Source organism: Tursiops truncatus, chromosome 6, assembly GCF_011762595.2.
Source record: "Tursiops truncatus isolate mTurTru1 chromosome 6, mTurTru1.mat.Y, whole genome shotgun sequence".
NCBI classification, from domain to species: Eukaryota; Metazoa; Chordata; class Mammalia; order Artiodactyla; family Delphinidae; genus Tursiops; species Tursiops truncatus.
The window spans coordinates 59,631,014-59,652,724 of NC_047039.1; the positions used below are offsets into that span (position 1 = coordinate 59,631,014).

The 21,711-nt window shown below is 33.9% G+C and overlaps 1 protein-coding gene across 3 annotated transcripts in view; it reads left to right on the forward strand.

Moving 5' to 3' along the window:
* BRD10 (bromodomain containing 10) overlaps window positions 1–21,711 on the forward strand; it is a 104,221-nt gene that overhangs the window by 76,336 nt on the left and 6,174 nt on the right. For 2 of the 3 annotated variants that reach the window (XM_019934819.3, XM_019934818.3), the window contains 2 exons: window positions 2,244–2,333; window positions 17,933–18,048. In XM_019934819.3, coding sequence (XP_019790378.1) covers window positions 2,244–2,333; window positions 17,933–18,048 — 206 coding nt within the window. The remainder of the gene's footprint in view (window positions 1–2,243; window positions 2,334–17,932; window positions 18,049–21,711) is intronic. The other variant, XM_033858110.2, reaches the window with a different exon arrangement.

Here is a 21,711-nt window from a genome sequence, read left to right on the forward strand (position 1 = left end):
TTTAGCTCCATACTACTAGCATGTTTCCATAGCCATGCAGATTTGTAATTCATAATCATTTAATACATTATTGCTTAAAAATGTGATCTTCAGACCATACCTGGGAACTTGTTAGAAATGCAGAATCCTGTGTCCTGCTTCAGACCTACTAAATCAAAAACCTCCTTTTAACAAGATTCCCAGATGATCCTTATGCACGTTAAAGTTTGAGAAGCACTGATGTAGTACAGCTTACTTATAGCTCTTAGGCTGTGGAAATCATTCCTGATTTGACTTCACAACTGTGGTATCTGTTCCCTTAAACAGAATGTAAATATTTGCTTGCTAATTAAAAGATCTTAAATTTTTTAGGATGTGGTCAGGTGTAGGGGTATATGTTTTCATTGTTACCGTAAGTTTCTACAACGTACATGCAAAATGTACCCTTACTCCATGTGTAATGAGACAGCTGAGATGCAAGTGAAAACTCCTCTGAGCTTTGCCATATGTGCAAATGAGAAATCCATGGTGTGCTATTGACTAATACATCAAGTTCAGTGAAAAGGGTGTAACCATCTACAAGCTCTGTGGCAAATTTGACATGGTAGTCATAATAGCAGATTATACAATGGAAAGTTTAGTTCCCATTGAGTACTTTCTAGAAACCTGGTGTAGGGCCAGCATGGTTCTGAGGTTTTAGTGATATAACAGAAATTGAAGACATTATCTAGTTCTAGAGGCACTTAGCTAATTAGCTAGTGCACTGCTTAACCATCAGCATTTCTTCCATAATTCTAGATTTGGCAGATGGAAATGTGTAGTGTGTAATAAATATCAGCTGCACTGTCCTACTACATCATCTCATACTGTTTTCTATTCTGAAATTATTTAATTTGGGTTACTTAAATACATATTTTACCTGCTTTGTCAGTTCTGTGAGTTTGAAATTATGTAGATGTTTCTAATAATTGTTAATACTAAGTATAATTTATATTATCTGTGATAACTTTTTCTTTGTCTATTACGTTGAACCATGTTGCCATTTTTGTAGATCAAAGGCATATCAGCGATTTCATATGGTTCAACTTAATGATAAAGAAAGTGTCGGTGCTCCTAGTCTCTCATTTTTGTCACACAGTCATGAGGAATGATCTTGTTGTAACCTACTTTTGCTTTTGTTGTTTTTGTTTGTTTTCTTTTAAAAGAAAATATACCTTTTAGGAAAACAACACCCTTACAAGAAATTAATGAATGTAAGAAACATGGGACTGATAAAAATTTAATGATGAATTAGTAGCTTTATAAGTATAGTGGGTTTATTTTTCATTATCACACAGTATAAACATTACAAGATTTTCATTAAAACTTTTCCTCTATATGTGGTTGCAGTTATCTTTTAGAAATCTTCTATTTCTTTTTCACAACAGATTTTTTAAAATATAAGCTTAAATTATTTTAGAAAAAAAAGTAAAATGTATCAAATTGGAAAAATTCAGTATAATTATACAAGAACTAAAATGTAGTTACTAATATTTTTGTTATTGCTGCTGACACTTCACTGTTTAAATCTTTAGTAATTAAGCCAAACTAGTTTGATTATTAATTAATAACTAAAGACCAAGTGTTTTGGCCATTTGCCAGCATTACCAAGGTGAAATTAAATGAGCCACATAATTATGAAAGGAAATAGATGCTATCTCTGGAGATGGTCTTATTAAGGACTACTAAGAAGATCATATTAAGAATGTATACATAATTTCATTAACTTCTTTGAATATATTCATATAGTTGAAGTCCCTCTTTATTAGCAATCCCAACAGCAGTAATGCAATTTGTTAAATTGTATAGTTAGCAACCAAAGCAAAGGTAAAATGATAGTTCTCCAGGGGTGCATTTATTCACCTGCTAGGAGACTGCTTGATGAAGCATTTCTTAAAGGTGATTCAGTAACCTGTGAAATCTAGGGTGAGTTTCCAGATCTTTGTCATTCTGGGCTGAAAGTTAAGAATGTTAAAAAAAAAAAAAAAAAAGTATCTGGATTATAAAGCAAACTGAAAGGTGGGGATGTGGGGTGAAAGCCTGAAGTTCATACATCATAACAAGTAAATACCTTTTAAAATATAAACTGCGGAGCTTTCTTTGCATTTTGCTGTTACAAAGACAAATAATTGTGAATTCAGTGTGTGTTAAAACAAATTCTGTTACCACATTTTGGGTGTTTTATATTATGTGTTATCAAGCTGTGTTTTTGTGTTTTATTTTAGCTTATTTGCACTAATCTTGATGAACTCAGGGAATTAATCACAAAAATCGAGAATGAACTCAAAGATCTGGAAAACAGTAGAAAAAAATCGGTAGGTGTTGATCCAAAAGTTCTATCTATTATTGTCAGCATTAAAATTTATTCCTGCTTCTTCCTAAAGCCTTTTTAAATCTTGTTGTCCTGAGTTACATAAAAATTTGCAATGAAAAATAGAAACATTGTTTCCTTTATTTCTCCTATGTGGTCTAGTTTTCATTTTTAATACACAAAAATGGTGCTGGGGCAAGTAAATTAATTTTGTTTGCCTGGTTTATATCAGGTATAGTTTTAGATATTTCCCAGTATACTGGTTGGTTGTTTTCTGACTGGTAGTTTTTTGGGTAGTGCTTACCTTATTATATATTATAATAATATAATTATTCTTAATTATAATTATATGTTTTTAATGGAAGTTTATTGCTTAGTAACATAAAATTTCAATTAGCTCTGACATAAATAACATATGTAAATTGTTTAATCTTGCCCCAGATGTTTTTGATACATGCTTAACAATATGTCTTTTTTAAGAACCTTTATCAGCTGAAGGTCTTTTTTTAACTTTCACTATACTAAATTCACAATTAATCTTTACCTTCACTTTTTATTGTTCTTGAGAGACTAGAGTATAAGGGGCATTATTTTTATTCACTCAACACTTGGTAAAACAATTATTTATGAAATCAGTAATACCCATTTAACTGACATTTATAATTGTGTTATAGATTTGAAACACAATTACATACCAATAAATAAATGGAGAAGGCTTTAAGCATTGAAAAAAATCAATCACCATTAAAAAAAAATCCCTTTGTTTTATGCCTTAGGAACATCATGAAACCACTTTTAGGTCTTTGCTCAGAACCTGTTAATCTAGAATGATGTATGATAATAAGGTTAGTGATACAGCAAGCTTCATTCATATCAGCAGATTTGTTAAAGTCATTTTATATGCTGTTCAGAAGGAACATATTGGTAGCATTCTGAAGGAAGGAAATTAAAGTACCATAAAAGTACAACCTTCTGAGGTCGTTTAATACAGAAGTAAAACAGCCTTAAGCATTTTGGAAGTCACTCATATGATACCCCTGAGAGTATAGCTATAATCTAAGAGATGGGATAATGTTCATACTGATAGCCATCAATTAAGAAGAAAACATGTTCAATACACATTGTGTACAATATATAATCTGAGAATGCAGAAAACTGTATATTTTACAATTATTTCCATTAAAAATGGTTTGAATCCTTATTAGACTGTGAGGGGTTTTTTGTTTTGTTTTGAGTATATCAGCAATCTCTTCATATGGAATGAACCCCAAGTGTTATTTTAAAACTTATCTCTGTGATGTATTTCTCAAACTATATTAAAATATTTTTTCATCAGCCAAAAGTGTTTTTTTAATATATTTTATATGTATGCTTATAAAGGACTGATTCTGTTCTTTAATAGGAAAGAATAGTCTTAATCAGGGTTTTATTTATAGTTTTTTTGCAGAAGCCATTTAGTCCATACTTCATGACTCTAAACAGAATTCTGTTAATTAAATTTGCTAATTGGTTTTTATTAGCTGCAGTTAGACAATAACATATGCATTTTAATTTGTTCCCATATTATGAATTAGGGTTTTCTTCTTAATGGATAGTTTTAAGCATAATTGGCTTATATACTTATTTATAGTATGTATTGTAAGAGAAAAAGACTTTTGCAGGCATCCTTGAGTTTTCCTGTAAAGCCATCCACCCCCCTTCCATTGGTGGTATGAGGTATAAACATATTGCCTTCCTTCACAGGAACAAGTACAAGAGTAAAAGAAAACATAAATTACAAATATTTGATTCTATAGTCCTTGGGGACATGTTTATCAGAAAATTTTAGGTTATGTATGGGTTTTAACTGATTAGATTTTATGTCTCTAAATTTTTAACTTGTCCGTGACCCTTGATATTTGCATATTAGTTTTAAAATATGTTTTCTGCTCTTCAAGAAATAGAAATTCTTGGAACTGAACTTAGTGGGGATAATGTTATTGAGATTACCAGTATACAGGCTACTTTCCCCTTAAATTACCTGACTAAACAACTGTTTTCATGAACAACTTATCTCAATCAATGAAATGGCCACACAGCATAAAGGAAATAATAGTAGAAGTTTGCATCTCAGTGCCATTCCTTATTTTTTTTTACAAAAGCTGATACTGAGTGTGATAAATGTTATTGTAATAGTTCACTTTATTGAATTTTTATGTTAGTATTGGAGAATACCAGTTTATTTGTCTGTCATCACTTGGGAATAAGGGGTTCCACTTAATTGCATTTTCTAGGAAGCTGAAACCTAAACCTTCAGTTCTAAAATTCTTCCTTTAATCATTTAATGAAAAAATTTCCCTGCCTCCTTTATACTGAACATAATTTAACACTTTTTTGATGACTCAGGGATCATTATGAATATCCATAATTGTACTGATACCCTAAAAATCTATTGATCTCAGTTACTCTAAACATTCACCAATAGGCCTTTAGATTATGTATTTTGAAGGTTTTTGTCTGCTTGTTTTTTTGCTTTTGTTCTGTCTCTTCATTGTCAGCCTGTCATTTCTTATGTGTGTCCATGTACTCGCCCTAGCTGATATACTGTCGGTTACAAAGCAAGTATCCGCATTATTAGAATTGGGCTCATAGTAAGGACCTGAGGAATTTTATTAATGAAATATATGAACTTGGCCACAGTGATAGCCATTTTGCTTATTCCTTGCTTGGTGAGCTTCCTTCACTATTGCCAGACAAATGAAATATTAATATTGATCTTCATGAGAGGATATCACTGTAAAAAATAGTGTTTAGAGTCAAAACAATTCTTTTGGGTGGGCCAAAAAGTGCCTTCTGTTTTTTAAGTAAAAATAAAAGACACATTTTTCATTTTCACCAAGAACTTTATTGAACAGTGTATTCACCCTTTTGTTCCACTACCTTCTGCCATTTTTTAGGCAAGTTCATAGTTCCTGAAATACTTTTTATCTTTTTGAGCAAAGAACTGTTCCAGGTGCCTTTTATAGTCTTCCGGGGAATTGAAATTTTTTCCATTAATAGAATTTCTTAAAGACCGAAATAAATGGAAATCTAAAGGTGCAATATCTGGTGAATACGGCAGATGAATTAGAACTTCCCAGCCAAGCTGTAACAGTTTTGCCTGGTCATCAAAGAAACATGCAGTGCTGCGTTATCCTGATGGAAGATTATGCGTTTTCTGTTGACTAATTCTGGATGCTTTTCAGCGAGTGCTGCTTTCACTTGGTGTAATTGGGAGCAGTACTTGTTGGAGTTAATTGTTTGGCTTTCCAGAATGAGTTCATAATAGAGGACTCCCTTCCAGTCCCACTTATATACACAACATCACCTTCTTTGGATGACGACCGGCCTTTGGTGTGGTTGGCGGTCGTTCATTTTGCTTGCCCCACGATCTCTTCCATTCCACTTTATTGTACAGTATCCACTTTTCATCGCAGGTCACAATTTGTTTTAAAAACAGAACGTTTTCTTTACATTTCAGTAGAGAATCGCATGTAGAAATATGGTCAAGAAGGTTTTTTGCTTAACTTATGTGGAACCCAAACATCAAAACAATTCGCATAACCAAGCTGATGCAAATGATTTTCAACGCTTGATTTGGATATTTTAAGTATGTCAGCAATTTCCTGCGTGGTATAATGTTGATTGTTCTCAATTATTGTTTCAATTTGATCACTATCAGCTTCAACTGGTCTACCTTACTATGGAGCATCGTCCAGTGAGAAATCTCCAGCACGAAACTTTGCAAACCACTTTTGACACGTTTGATCAGTCAGAGCACCTTCTCCATACGCTGCACAAATCTTTTTGTGCGTTTCAGTTGCATTTTTACCTTTCTCGAAATAATAAAGCATAATATGCTGAAAATGTTGCTTTTTTCTCCCGTCTTCAATAGTAAAATGGCTGTCTTGGGCTTCCCTGGTGGCGCAGTGGTTGGGAGTCCGCCTGCCGATGCAGGGGACACGGGTTCATGACCCGGTCCGGGAAGATCCCACATGCCGCGGAGCGGCTGGGCCCGTGAGCCATGGCCGCTGAGCCTGCGCATCCGGAGCCTGTGCTCCTCAACGGGAGAGGCCACAACAGAGGCCCGCGTGCCGGAAAAAAAAAAAAAAAAGTCTGTCTTTTTTAAATCCACACTGATATGACAGCTGTCACATATAATCTAACAAAATTGTTTCAAATGAAGTTAAAGACAGCTAAGTGCCACTAGAGCCATATTACGGAAAAAATCAAAGGAACCTTTTGGCCCACCCAATATTATTCAGCAGCAGCTTTCAGATCTACGATGGCTTCAGTAACAAGGAAGACATATTCCATATAAACATTTGGTTGTCACAAATGCTCTTACTAAAGATAGAAATTACATATGTGATAGAGGATTTAATGTGGATTCGTTTAAAAACCTGGCTGCTTTTGGGAGCTCCTCTGCAGGGCCTTTCTAGATAGTTTTTCCTACCAAAGCAACAAGGAAGAATTACTCCATTTCCTCATCCAGGTCAACATTCCATTAAAAAAGCTTTCTTAATCTCTTAGAGGTTTTGCCATTGAGCTACTCATTGTACTGGAAGATTTACAATCTTTTAAAATCTAGATTGTTTACTTATTCTTGCAAGACAACTAATTCTACTTATGATTTATAATGTGAGGAGAGAAAAAATGATTTAATTTTCTGAGTTTGCTTTAGTTCACTTGATCCCATTACTTCATTTAAAGGCTTATTCAAAGAGAACTCAGCGTCCTTTACGTCCTCCAGTGCTATACCAGACATCTGACTGATATAAATAGAAGTATGTAGTTTGACAAAATCCTTTCATTTTGTCTATCTCATTATTATTTAGATCATAGGATTTTTTTAGTGCCCTAAAGGAGAAATCATGACATTTTATTGGTTCTTTTTTTTGGGGGGTTTTAGTCAAGAGAGAAAAATTGCATTTTGCTTAATTATTTGGAAAGTAGTCTTTTTAATTTAGGAAATTTATTAGTTTTCCAGAGAGAGCTAAGATATTGATAAATTTGCCTGATCCTATTGTATTTGAAATTTATTAGACATTTTTGCTGTGTAAATAATCAAACTTGGTAGATTTTTGTCAGGCTAATACAGAACTGGTTATATTTCTGAATTTCTCATGTGACCCTTTTTTTCTTACATTTCCTTAATTTCCATATGTTTTATATCATAATTTAGATCTTCAAAGAGGTTTCAGTCTTTTTGATAATGAAAAATCAGTATAGAGATAAGGAAAAGGGAACATTTAGCAAAAAAAAAAGTTATAAGAAAAGAAAGCTTTTCTGGATTATGAAATGATAAATGATAGTCTTATCAATATAGATAAACTAAAATTTTAAATATAATACCCTGTCTTTCTAATACACCTTTTAGCAGTTAAGCACCTCCACACTGAGCAAGTTTTAAGACAGACTTCAAATATTTCTGTATTTCATATTCAGTATGTAAGAAAAGCTATAAAATTGCCTGGACTCTTTGATCCTATTATCCTAATTGATATTTAACTTTCATTTTCCCTCATTTTTCACCCTACTCCCCTACCCCTCAAAAAAGTAATTTACACAATAGTGTGTTCAGCAGACTGTCTCTAATAGTAGAAATTTGGGAAAAGCCCATATGTCCAACAGTAGGGAGATGACTAACCAAGCAATAATATTAACACAGTGGAATATCATATGGCTAGTAAAATAAAATATTTGTAGATCATTGTTACTACATGGAAGTATTCATGAAATGTTAAATTTTTTAAACATCCAAAAAATATATGCATAATTATTATAGTATGTCAAAAGGCATGTTTTTAAGGCATGCTTAAGAGAATTAGAAAGGAATTTCAAGTCATGAATAAAATTAATCTCTATTGTGTTCTTAAAATAATTTAAATTCATAATACAATAATAGCATTTAATCATGCCTAACCAAAGGCTGTGCATTAGCTAGATCAAACATTAGAGAAATCAGAAGCTTAGATCAGAGGTAGTGACACCCTAGTTTTTGGTCACAGAGTTTTGTAAAAGCCGGTGCTTATCAGTGAGTAATGATTCTGCCCACCCCACCCCTGCCTATCGCTGCTATGAGACTTTGGGAATGTCTGAAGACATTTTTGATTCACATAGTTGAAGAGGTGGTACTGGCACTTAATGGATAGAGGCCAGCCGTGCTGCTAAAAATATTCTACATTGTAATGATCCTACGGTGCACCTGACAGCCCCGCACAGCAAATAGTTATTGCCCTCAGATGTCAGTTGTGCAGAGATTGCAGAACCCTGGCATATGCCTGTTTTTGCTCAGGGCCCTAGTGTCTCATAAGTTGCTGCTGCCAGCTTATTATGGGGAGAAAACAAGTTGATGTTTTGACACTTAGGTAGAAATCAATGAAATCATATGCCAGATTCCATGATTGAGACCATTTTATCATATCGTATATTTCTAATTAAGACTTATATTTGATGGAACTTGTGAATGTCAGTATTAACCTTTACCCTTTATGATTCTCAGATAGTTAAAAGAATTCTTGACCTTAGCTTCAGATCCATCTCAGCTGTCTGCAATCCATTATGATTTATGGCCTCTTTTCAGTATGGTCACCCTTTACCTTTTACCTTCATTATAGGAAATGAAGTTATAACTTGGTTGTATATGTATTTTCTTTGTTCATTTTTAAAAATATGATGGAAAACATTCTTAAAAAGTGAAGATATAGTAAGAAATAATACACAGGTAAATGGTAAAATATAGTCAAATTATGTATAAAACTTCACTTATGAATTTATATGAACCCCTAAATCATAGTTGCATATAGTAAAAGCTTGATATAAGGCAAAGAAATTATTGTACATTAATCTTATTTTCTAACACCTGTAACAAAGAAATTTTACTCTATTATAGTGTAGGATTTTGGGATTTTTCCCTCTTCTCTCCATATCCCATTTGCTCAGTGAGGCATCAAATCAAAATTATTTTATAGCCATCTATTTAGAGTAAAAAGTCTATTTTACTACAGTATAAGGAACTTTAGATACATTCAGAATCCTGAATATGCCCTTATTAACTTAATAACTTTAGTTGTAGATATGGTTGCATCAATATCTAAACTGTCCTTAAATTAGTTTTGTTTAAGTTTTTGGCAATTACATCATTGTGTATCTTGTTTTCTTATTCTAGATCTTTTGATATGGTTAACAAAACTGAAAACTAGCTCATCTGTGGGGGGAAAAACACTCTGTCTTTAAATTGTCATAGTTAAAGCTTTCAAAAAATTAAAATAACCTTTCGGAAACCTTGTACAACAAATAAAATAAATAAGTTTCTTTACCTGTCATATTCTAGTCTTATTCATTAGGCAAATACTTCCTCACTGTTTTCTGTGTACTATTCATAATACCAAGGAACTTGGTTGAAATTCAGAGACTAAAACAAAGTCCTCATCCTCAAGGAATTCACTTTAGAGCTTAAGCTTTTTATCGCCAATCCTGGGGATAAATTTTTAATTTTAATCAGGATTGGTTGCGCTAACTCCTGTCCTTTTATAAAAGACTTAATCTTTTATTTTCAAGCCATTTTTTTAATTCAGAGATCACCAGACACTCTAGACACTTGCTTTACTTCCCTTATTGACATGTTAATATATTATCTGGGAGTGGGACTTTATGGATTTTACGAAGAATCAAATATTAACTGACTGTTCAAAATAATAGTAAGAAAAGAGAACTAGATGACAGGAAACGTGAACCAGAACAATAGCTGTCTGGTAAGACAAAACTTCAATTGACTGTAGTCACTGAATTATCTGAAAATGCATTATCCTAATTTATTTACGGTAAGTCTTGCTTTGGGGCATTCTTTTTGACATTTAATAACTACTCTGCTCAACTAAGAACTGGATTTTAACTCTTGTTAATAGTGCTCACTGTTTCAACTTACTGCAATGTGGCATAGTCTGTATCCCATCAGGGAAACTTTCTTAAAAACAATATTTGAACACCTCTTTTCTTCTAATAAAAGTTCCAATTAAAAGGGAAAACTGTTGTTTCGTATTTTTACGTCAGCCAGAGAATTCATATTGCGTGTTCCCAGCATGGAGTGAGCTTCAAGGAAGAATTGAACTAGGTGACAGCTCCTTCTATAATTAGAACTTCATAGTGTGGCTTTTATTATTTGCCTTAAACTCTTTTGAATTAAATATCACACACACTTATTCAAATGTAAGTAACAATCTAAATGCCAAATATTTTTCAAAGCCCCAAGTAAATTTGTATTATTTTCTATTTAATACTCTACTGCCTTTCAGTGGTAAGAGTTCTGGAAAATTGAATTTAAATCCGTGAGGTGCTTAAGACCAGAAAATGAGCTTCACATCATTCTCTTTTTTATATTACAGAAGATATCAAAATCTTTGGAAAGCCCCTAAAATTTAAAGATAGGGTAGTGTAACCTTTTGTGAACTAGGGAAAAATACCATCCAAAAAATAGAGAAGATTGAACAGTAATAGAACTTTCCTACCATCTTACCAGACTCTGTAAAAAAGGTAAAAATGGGGCTTCCCTGGTGGCTCAGTGGTTGAGAGTCCGCCTGCCGATGCAGGGCACATGGGTTCGTGTCCCGGTCTGGGAGGATCCCACGTGCCGCGGAGCTGCAGGGCCCGTGAGCCATGGCCACTGAGCCTGCGCGTCTGGAGCCTGTGCTCCGCAGCGGGAGAGGCCACAACAGTGAGAGGCCCGCGTACCGCAAAAAAAAAAAAAAAGGTAAAAATGGAAGGAAAATTAATCCCAAATCTACCAGAGAATAAAAAGGAATCTAAATAGAAGGCCCAGAGTCCACATCTGGATCTCTAGCACTTTAAAGTAGAAAAAAATCCTTGCATGGAACTAGTTTCTTTTAATGAAGATATGATGCTAACTAGTTGTAGCAGGTGCTTTTAATTAGGACAAGGCCATTTAAGGCAGATTTAGTGGCAGTAGCATGAAATGCTAATAGACAATTGAGAAAAAAACCTACAAAAGCAGATTTTAGGAGTCCAAAACTATTAGTAATCAATAACCACTTAATATAGGAACATAGGTTATAGCCCTGTAAACCCTGCAGTCACTGCCTTAAAATATGAAACAATAACTTGTTCAAAATGATGATCCAAGTCATCAAGAGTTAAATTATATTCATTGTATACTCAGAAAATCTGGAAGACATATTTTAGGAACGTTTCTATCAATTTTTTAAAATCTTTTGCAGCTAAGTAGAAAATCTCTGTAAGCTAAGAAATTTACTTCTATAGTTTGAATACTTATTGTGGGCCTGCTCTCTGCTAGGCATTGTGATGGAGCCTGAGAAAGTAAAAATAAGTAGGATACTGACTCTGCTTTTAAGATACTCCCAGTCTTAATTTCACTTACATGGACCTTTTTATGCTCTGATGATACCATATGTAACATTACTTAGTGATTTAGATTTTGCAGTGAATTGCTTGAGAACCCACCTTTCTGATATCAGGTATAGATTTGATAAAATTTTATTAACTTCTTTGTTACCACCTATTTACTAAAAAGAATCAAATTCAGATACTTACCCAATAGTTAATTTCTAGTTCAGGATTTTTTCTTCTTTGTGAATGAAAATGGTTACATACCATCAGTTACATACATATTGTTAGATTTTCTTCCCCAGTAATAGTAACTATCTCACTGGGAATGTGATCTGTCCATCCTCTCTACAAAGTCAAATGACCCTGAAACTTCCAACATTATCACTTGTAGTGATATGCAGTTGTTTGCAGTTGTTTGTCTTCATGCTTTCTAGTTAAATGCTAATTTAGAAATATAATGGAAATTATAGTTAGAACTATAGTTCTAATTAGCATTAGAAATGCTAATTTAGAAATATAATGGAATATAATGGAAATGTTGTACATGCTGTGCAATGTAGGATATCTTTAGAATAAAGTACAAATGCTTTCCTTTTCTATTGAATTAGTCTTAAGAGAAAATGGGTGAGAGTACCTAAAGAGAAAATACTAGTATATGATAGGATAGTTCATATTAGAGCCTCTGGCAGTGTGAAAATACTCTTTAACTTTTTCCATATTAATATGCAAACATTTCACTATACTGTCTAACTAGTACTTTTTCAAGGGACTGTATACCAACAAGGTGAATGCAGTGTTTTACCCCCAAAACTGTGAATATGCAGGAATATACTTATATAGTAGTAATTTCTTTAGGTGAGCAGTAAGAAAAAAAAAAGTAAATACTTACTACCTTTTCACTTAATATTACTTAGACTAAGGAGAATGCCAAATAATTAGATTATTAACATGCTTAAGTATAGTTAATTTGATTTGTGCTGTGTTTTTATACATTTGCATTTAAATTATTTGTAACCTACCTTTGGATATTGCTAGTGATTTTAAATGAGACATCTTTGCAGACAAATCGATTTGGCTTTTCTAAAAGTTATTTGAATTTTATTTGAAAAGCATGATGTATTATTATCTAATCCCTTTCCACCATGTGATTTATGTCTGTGACAAGAACCAAGCCTATAACAAAAAATATTTTGTCATATGATCCCTGTTTCTGTGCTGTAACAACATATTTGTAAGTAAAAGCATGTAGAAAAAGAGCATTGATGCCTTTTTCATATATATTATATTTTGTACATAAAAATTATCTTTTTTATCATCTTCACAATAATACCCTTTCAATTTAAAAAAGAATTCTTTGTATATTTATATGTGATGTTAATCTTTTCTTCAAATAACTGTTGATACCTATTTTGTTTAGATATAATGTTATAAGAAAATCTATATAAGTAACAGAATGATTTGTGTAAACAAACTACTTTCACCTAAGTTTAATATTCAAAGCATCTGAACTTATTAAAATGTGCAAAAGATCCATGGTAATGAGACATTTAATAAACCTGGAATTTATTTGTTTTCCTCTTTTCTTCCTTCTAGATGTTCAGTGTCCCCAGCATCAGTAGATTGCCAACTCCCTCTCCTTGCAGCACCCCAGCCAGCACTATGCTGGTGCTGTCATACCCGATTACTGCAGCAGAATGGAGTTTTTCTTTAGTTGTAAGGTAAGTTTCCCTCCCCACTCATTTCACACACATAGACTCAGCTTTTCATTTTACAATATTGTGTAGTTTTGTAAGTTTTTTAGAAGTTTCTTTTCTCTTATGGTTCCTTAGGTTATTAACCTGTCACATTCAAAAACTTATAAAACTGCATAATATAATAAAGGACTTACCTTGTGGCCATAGACAAGCTCCTTATTGTAGTAATCCCTATGAGGTTATAAAACCTTAGTGATTGACAGTGGGGCATCTCATGGAAAGGGAGCTGGCAATCTGCAGCTGCTGTGGACATTGGCTGAGAAAGTATTGAAAGGTAAGCCTCAAATTTAGACCATATTGTATACCTTTGGTTCCGTGGTGTATGTTTGAATTCATACTTTATATTATGTTACATTTCATAGTAAATTTATAAAAGAAAAATACATTACTCTCTTCAAAGTGACCTTCAGTAAATGTTTGAATTACTAAGTTCACATAACACATTGGGATTATTTTAGAAAAAAATTTTTGTCTGTGAAAATAGTGAGAATTCTAATACTAAAAATTGTGAGAATTCTAATACTAAAAAATGTTCATTTATCCCCATATTCACATACCTGTTTATAAAGAAAAGTCAGCACTAAATTTATATATGTAAAGCGTATTAAATGTATTTTTTATTAGAGAAACAATTAGAACACTGTTCTATAAATAACCATTTACTTAATCTTTCTATCTACTTTCTTTGATTCTGTATTGATCAGTGCAGATAAAAACTGTAAGAGCCTTTCTGATTTTCATTATATCCATATTCTCTCTTATGTGTTTGAAGATGGGGAACTTGCTGTTTTCCTTGTTTTTTTAATTCACTTTTAAACTTAAGGTCACCATAGTTTTAAGTACTACTGTAATTAAACAAATGAAACAAAGTAAATTTTAGAGATTTTAATGTTTGCATTACAGAGATACCTACATGTAAATATAGGAACTTACACAGTACAGTCTCTTTCTTCTTTAGGAATTGTCTGTGTGTAGCCCATGAGAGATGGCATTGTGTAGTGGAAGGAAAGTGGATTTTAGCATTCAGGAGATCTAGAATTCTAAAGTCTTCTTCCACCTACAAGTAGTTCTCTGTTTACTTTAGACACTTTCCTTCTGTAAAATTATGTCCTCTGAGTTCCCTTTTAGCTTTAATAATTTCATCCTAGAAGAAACATGATAGTTTTTCCTTTATCTGTGTATATAAATAAAGTTGATCAGTCAGGAAGGCTATTGCTAATGATCTGATTTAAAGTTCAGGAAATATTTTGTTTGATTTTAAATAGATTTTTATATTAGATCCAAGTTAAGGCAAATTATTACCATTTGACTAACTTCATTTAAAAATTCATAACTTCTCTACATTAGTTCCATTGTATACTGTGACACTCTGAGACCAGCACTAGGTAGAAAGGGACGTATTATTTTCTTTCCATTTGGATTGTATTGACCAAAGAAATAATAAATGAGAGAACCAGTATGAGTTTCTCTTTTACTGTCAAGTAATTAAAGTACCTTACTACCTCAAACACCAGTCCTGGAGCAGTGATTCTGAACTTTTTTAAACCTATGCCCCCTTTTGATAGATGACACACATACCCCATAGCAAGTACAGGGATGCCCTTTGTTGAGGTCATCGTATCCTTTATATGTATCTTCTAGTCAAAACATTTTATCAGCCTTTACTTTATATAATTTGTGTTATGAAAATAATAAAATTTTTGTTTGTTTTTCAAATACAGAATGATTAGATAGGCATTTTCAAATATAAATGAGATACCATACCATCACTACCCCAAGTTGAGAATATGCAGTATAAAGAAGGGGAAGAAGGCCAAAAAACATACATAAAGTTGAAGGCCTTAGACATTTACAAACAGGTCAGTGGGTAAAACAGAGTTATATGGAAGTTAGGACTCTATTCTCTGATTGATTTATATGACCCCTCCTGTTCAGTAGTATATTTTCTGGGCATTGGATTAAGTAAAATTTAGTAACCAAAATAAAATCAAAAGGTAAAATTTTCCTAATATTTTTAAAACTCTTTCCTATAAAAATTAATGTTGTAATTTAGTAGAGACACAAACAGAGTTGATAAATGGCTTTAAGTAGTATCCAGTTACACAGTCTCCCCTTCCCGTGCTTCATCTACCTAGTCCTAAAAGTCCCATAACACTGACAGTTCTGTAATCCCTACCCCATCACCACCACACTAATCCACACAGCCACCGTACTGCCCAGGTTAACTCTGCATCTGTAATTCTTCCCCATATATCTCCCAGTTAATAAGGAATTCAGCATGCCTGGCGCCCCCTAATCCTTTAATGCTTTTCCAGTCAGTTATACCATGAAGAGAATACTCTCCCCACCTTCATTCCTTACCTCTTTCTGCTCTCTTTAGCTTAGGAAAAGTTTATTTCCACTGTCACCATTTCATTTTTGAGCCAAATAAAAGTTTATATGTAGAAAAAAATAATGTTGTTGATATGCCTTGTTAAAGGGAAAAATCTCCATCTACTATTTTCTATTTTTTATTGAAACAAAATCTTACCTCATTCTGAAAAGGATTTAGGGTAGCTGTTACCTGCCTTTTCATCTTCCTCAAATAGCTTTCCATAGATGGAAGTTATTTCTTGCTCAGTTTTATTATTTATAATCTAATAGTTTTGTTTTCATGGGTTAGAATATGCACTTTATACTATCTCATAACATTTCTTTGAGAAAAATAAACTTTTGAGGTATAACCCATTGTTAGTTGGGTCCTTTTAGAATGCCTTTGACAAGATGGAAAGTCTCTTCAGGTTAGTATATTATATGAAATAAAAGTTACTTTTCTTGAAATTTTTTCACAATACTATAATTTGTTATGCCACTGAGAAGACACAAAAATTAGTCAGTGAGCCTAGGTTCCATATTCATTATGAGCACATGCACATATAATCTCACCTTTTCCTACTCTTCTAATGAACAATTTCCCTTCTGAAGTATAAAAACCTCAGTTAGAAATGTTTATTTTTATGTGCATAAACGTTGTGTTGGTTTAAAGCACAAAATTTTCAGGAGTAGGAAATGCACTGTTATTGATCACTTAGTTTTGTATGTGTCTAAAATTTGCATGACAAAAGGAAAAGTTTTAGATATATGTAAAGTTGGGGAATTTATGCACAGATTTTAGAATATGCTTTGCTCTAGGGAGTAGTTATTTTTCTGCCTTAATGTTTTACCTATATGCAAATTGACTCAGAGTTCCTGTGGGGTGAAATCTAATTTTATGCAGGTTAAATATGATCTGTAACATATATAGTTGTGTGCCTTTTGTTATAAAAGAAATAAAATGAGTGGACTAAATGGTATGTAAATTATATCTCAAAGCTGTTACCAAGTAAAAAAGAAATACACCTTGGTTATATAACAGTAAGGGACTATAGTGATGGTGGTGGTGGTGATGTGGATAGCTGGTGTTCACTAACATTGTGGAGAAGGGGAGGTTGGCTACCTAAAGTTATACCTTCTGTAATCTTACTGTCCCTATGGTATTCAAATAATTTTATGGGTGCTGATGAAATGTATCTTTACTAGAGGTTTTATAACCTGTGTCAGATTGAATTTATGTAATACAGTTTTTAAGAGGCAGTGATGTAATTAGTTCTAAAGAACTTGGACTTCACCAACAGGCAGATCTGGGTTCAAGTCAGAGAACCTTAAACAAGTCATTTAATCTCTCTGAGCCTTAGTTTCATCATTTGTTAAGTAAGACTAAAAATGCACACACTTTAGAGGGCTTTTATAACTGCTAGTACACGTGAACTCTCATGTTCACTCGATCTCTCTCTCCCTCCCTTCCTCCCTCCTTCTCTGTCTGTCTCTCTGTCTCTTTCTCTCCAAGTATGAATGAAATACTTAGGATAATACTTAGCAAATGGAGGGCATGTCAGAAATTAACCGTTAGTATAGCATGATAGTACTGAAAATGGTGACCAGTTGTTTACTTTTCTGTGCTGGAAACATTTTTAAATAAAATAATTGTAAAATTTCCTAAGGAAGTTTGTTAGGATGGCTTTTGAATAGGATAACAATTCAGGCTTTCTCTCTTTTTTCCCCCACTGTTTTGGAAAAATTACAGAAACTTTACAGAAGTGAGCAATGTCATTTACATAGTTATATAAATGTTTGTATCTTTACATGTGTTTTAGTGATTTATAAAAGTGTTTATAATTGACCCAATTAAAAACTTAAAAAAAATTTTTATCTCTTGGTTTAATTAAATGGGTTTTAGATTTCTCCTGTAGAATTGAGAATCTTTAAAGTATATCGAAGAAGATTTATTATAGGATATTTTCCTCCTTGCTGCAACCTTCTGAAGAAGAGATATGTACTTATTTGATGGGTATTGGCATTTTGTTTTGTATTTTACTCAGAAAATAAGTCTTGGCGTTTACTTTTGGATTCAGTCTAAGGAATTTACTTTTAAAATTGTGTTTTTTAGGGCAAATGGTATCATCGGAGGCAAGCTGTAAAAGAATTGCATAGTACATTGATACGTCTTTTAAATGAATTGCTGCCATGGGAACCAAAGTTAATGAAAGCTTTTCAAAGGAACAGGTAAATCAAGCTTTATTATCTTTTTTAAGACTCTTACTTTATGATTATGGAAGGTATCCTGGTATCATTTAGTATAGTCTTCCACTGATTTGTAATTCAGATAGTTTTGAGTACCTACTGTGTACAAGGTACCTCCTAAGCCCTGACAAAGTACTATTACCTTTTTTTTTTTTTTTTTTTTGCGGTACACGGGCCTCTCACTGTTGTGGCCTCTCCCATTGCGGAGCACAGGCTCCAGACGCGCAGGCTCAGCAGCCATGGCTCACGGGCCCAGCTGCTCCGTGGCATGTGGGATCTTCCCAGACCGGGGCACGAACCCGTGTCCCCTGCATCGGCAGGCAGACTCTCAACCACTGCACCACCAGGGAACCCCGACAAAGTACTATTGATTAAACAAAACTCTATACTGTGTGGTTTTTTCTCCCCCAGTTTTTTTTTTCATTGTGGTAAAATGCACAAATAAAATTTACCATCTTCACTAGTTTTAAGTGTACTGTTCAGTAATATTAAATACATTCATGATGTTGTGTCACTGTTACCCCATCCATCTCCAGAACTTCATCTTGTGAAACTGAAACGCTATACCTGTTAAACGATAACTCCCTATTCCCCCCTTCCCCCCATCCCGTGGCAACCACCATTCTACTTTCTGTATCTATGATTTTGACTAAGTACCTCATATAGTACAAAATATTTGTCTTTTTGTGACTGGCTTTATTTCACTTAGCATAATGTTCACAGGGTTCATCCATATTGCAGCATATGTCAGAAGTTACTTCCTTTTAAAGGCTGAATAATATTGCATTTTACGCATATACCACATTGTGCTTATCCATTCATCTGTAATGGGCATTTGAGAGGCTTTTCATGTTTTAGCTATTATGAATAATGCTGCTATGAACATGGGTGTACAAATATCCAAGACCCTGCTTTCAAATTTTGGGGTGTATACCTAGAAGAGGAATATGGTAATTCTATTTTTAATTTTTTGAGGAACTACTATACTGTTTTCTACAGTGACCGTATAATGTTACATTCCCACCAACAGTTACAAGAGTTCCAGCTTCTCCACATCCTCACCAACATTTGCTATTTTATTTTTTTAATTGCCATCCTAATGAATATGAGGTGGTATATCATTGTAGTTTGGATTTGCATTTCCCTAATGATTAGTGAGATTGAGTGTTTTTTCATGTGCTTATGGCAATTTATATATCTTTGGAGAAATGTTTAGAGATTTTTTTGATTATTGATTCAATTTCCTTACTAGTTATAAATCTATTCAGACAGACAAACTCAAATGTCAGATGGTGATAAGTGCTGGGAAGAAAAATGAAGCAGGTTAAGGGGAACAAATGCTTAGTTTGGATGGGATAATAATGATTGGTCATTTACCAGGGTGTTGGAGAATGCTTCCCTGATGAGTTGATGTTTGAAAAGAGACCAGAAGGAAATAGGGGAGAGAGCCAAGTGGATATCTAAGAGAAAAGAAGATGCAGAAGCCTTAAGGTTAAAAGCATGATTGACATTTATAGGAAATGCAAAGGGGCAAGAATAACCAGGGCCGAGTGAGTGAGGAGGAAAGTGGTAAGAGTCAAGAGTCAGAGAAGTATAGGGAAAGGTAGCCTACGTGTTTAAGGATTTTGGCTTTTACTCTGAGATGAGAAGCCATTGAAGAGCTTTAAACAGAGGAAGTACATGATCTGACTTATGTTTTAAAGCACTCGCTCTGCCTGTTCTGTTGAGATAGTGTAGTGTGGGATGATGATAAAGGCAGGGAAGTCAGTTACACCATAGTAGCGGTCCAGGCAAAAAATGATAGTGGCTTGGACCATGATAGTAGCAATGCACACGGCAGGGAGTGCTTGGATTCTGGATAGATCTTGAAAGTAGGACTGGTGGAATTTCCTTAAGGCTTGCATATGGAGTGTCAGAAAAAATGAGGAGAAAAAGATGGTGCCTAGTATTTTTTATCTAAACAACTGGAATAATGCAATTGCCATTAGCTGAGATAGGGGAAACAAAGAAGTAGTTTTGGGGAGGGGGCGGATTCAGGAGTTTGGATTTCAACATGTTAAGTTTGATATGCCTTTCAGATGTCTAATTGGAGTTACTGAGTAGGCAGTTTAGCATATTAGTCCCAGTTAAAGGGAGTAAGCCAGGCTGGAGGTATAAATTTGGGGGTTGTCAGGATATAGATTATATTTAAGCTGTGAGATGGTAGAAATCACCTAGTATATGAGCATAGATAAGAGAGACTGAACCCTGGGACATTCCAACAGTTAGAGGTGATGGAGATGGCAGGACTCAGCAGAAATGACTGAGAAGCAGTATTCAGCAAGGCAGGAGCATAACCAAGAGTGGTGTCTTAGAAACCAGGTAAAGAAGATGTTTTAAAAAGGAGGCTGCTCATGATGGATTGAGGAAGATGAGGACGAGAATTCATTGTTAAATTTGGCAATATCATTGATGACCTTGAGGAGCTGTGTTGATAGAGATGTGGGTAAAAGTCTAAGGAGTCTGTTCAAGAGAATTAGGGGTGAGGAACTGGAGTTTTTCTATAAAAGTAGAGCAGAGAAATAGGGCAGCACCTGGAAGGACAAGTTGGAGTCAAGTTGGGTCATTTGTTTTTATTAATGGGAGAAATAACATGTTTGTATACTGGTGGAAATGATTGAATAGAGAGGCAAAAATGAACTCAGACAATGGAAGGGATGTTTGGTTGAGTGAGATTCTTGACTAGGTGAGAGAAGATGCATAAGTTGGAAGGGTTAGCTTAGACAGGAAGATGGAGAATATGAGTACAGATGCAGGTCTTAAGTTGCAGACAGAGTGTGAGCATATGAGAGTTCTTGTCTGATTGCTTCCATTTTCCCTGAAATAAGGAGCAAAGTCATTAGCTGAGTTGAGAAGAAGACTGAGAAGGGAGGAACTTTATACTACCCCCATATAGATATTACTAAAATGAAATTAATTTTACAGTTATCCTTTGGTAACCCACTCTAGTATCTTACAGCCCTCATCTGCTCTATAAAACCCTTAAGCAATAATTGAAAGATAAATAAATTGAGAGTAATTATTAACTAACATTTGTTGAATATTTGTATGCCACACAAACTACGAAGTAAGTGCTATTATTATCCTCATTGTACAAATAAGTAAACTGATGCTTAGAAAGTTTAAGGAACTTGCCCAAAGTCTTACAACTGTTGAGTGACAGAGGTGAGATTTAAACTCCAATATGCACACATAGGAATTTTTTTTTTTTGATGTGGACCATTTTCAAAGTCTTTATTGAATTTGTTACAACATTGCTTCTGTTTTATGTTTTGACCTTTTGGCCACGAGGCCTGTGGGATCCTAGCTCCCTGACCAGGGGTCGAACCCACACCCCCTGCATTGGAAGGCGAAGTCCTAACCACTGGACCGCCAGGGAAGTCCCACACAGATAGGAATTTGTAGCAAAAGTAAATTGGAGAATGTATGTTCAGATTTTTTTAAAAAAAACAAAAATAAACAAAGGGTAAAAGTAAAATAGAGAAACTCAGTTGAAAGCAAATGAATAATAAAGGATCTCTAAAATATCATGTAATCATTTGGAAATGTTTCTATCTCTCTTAGTGTTATAGAAACATAGGTATTATGTTTTTATGTGAAAAGGAT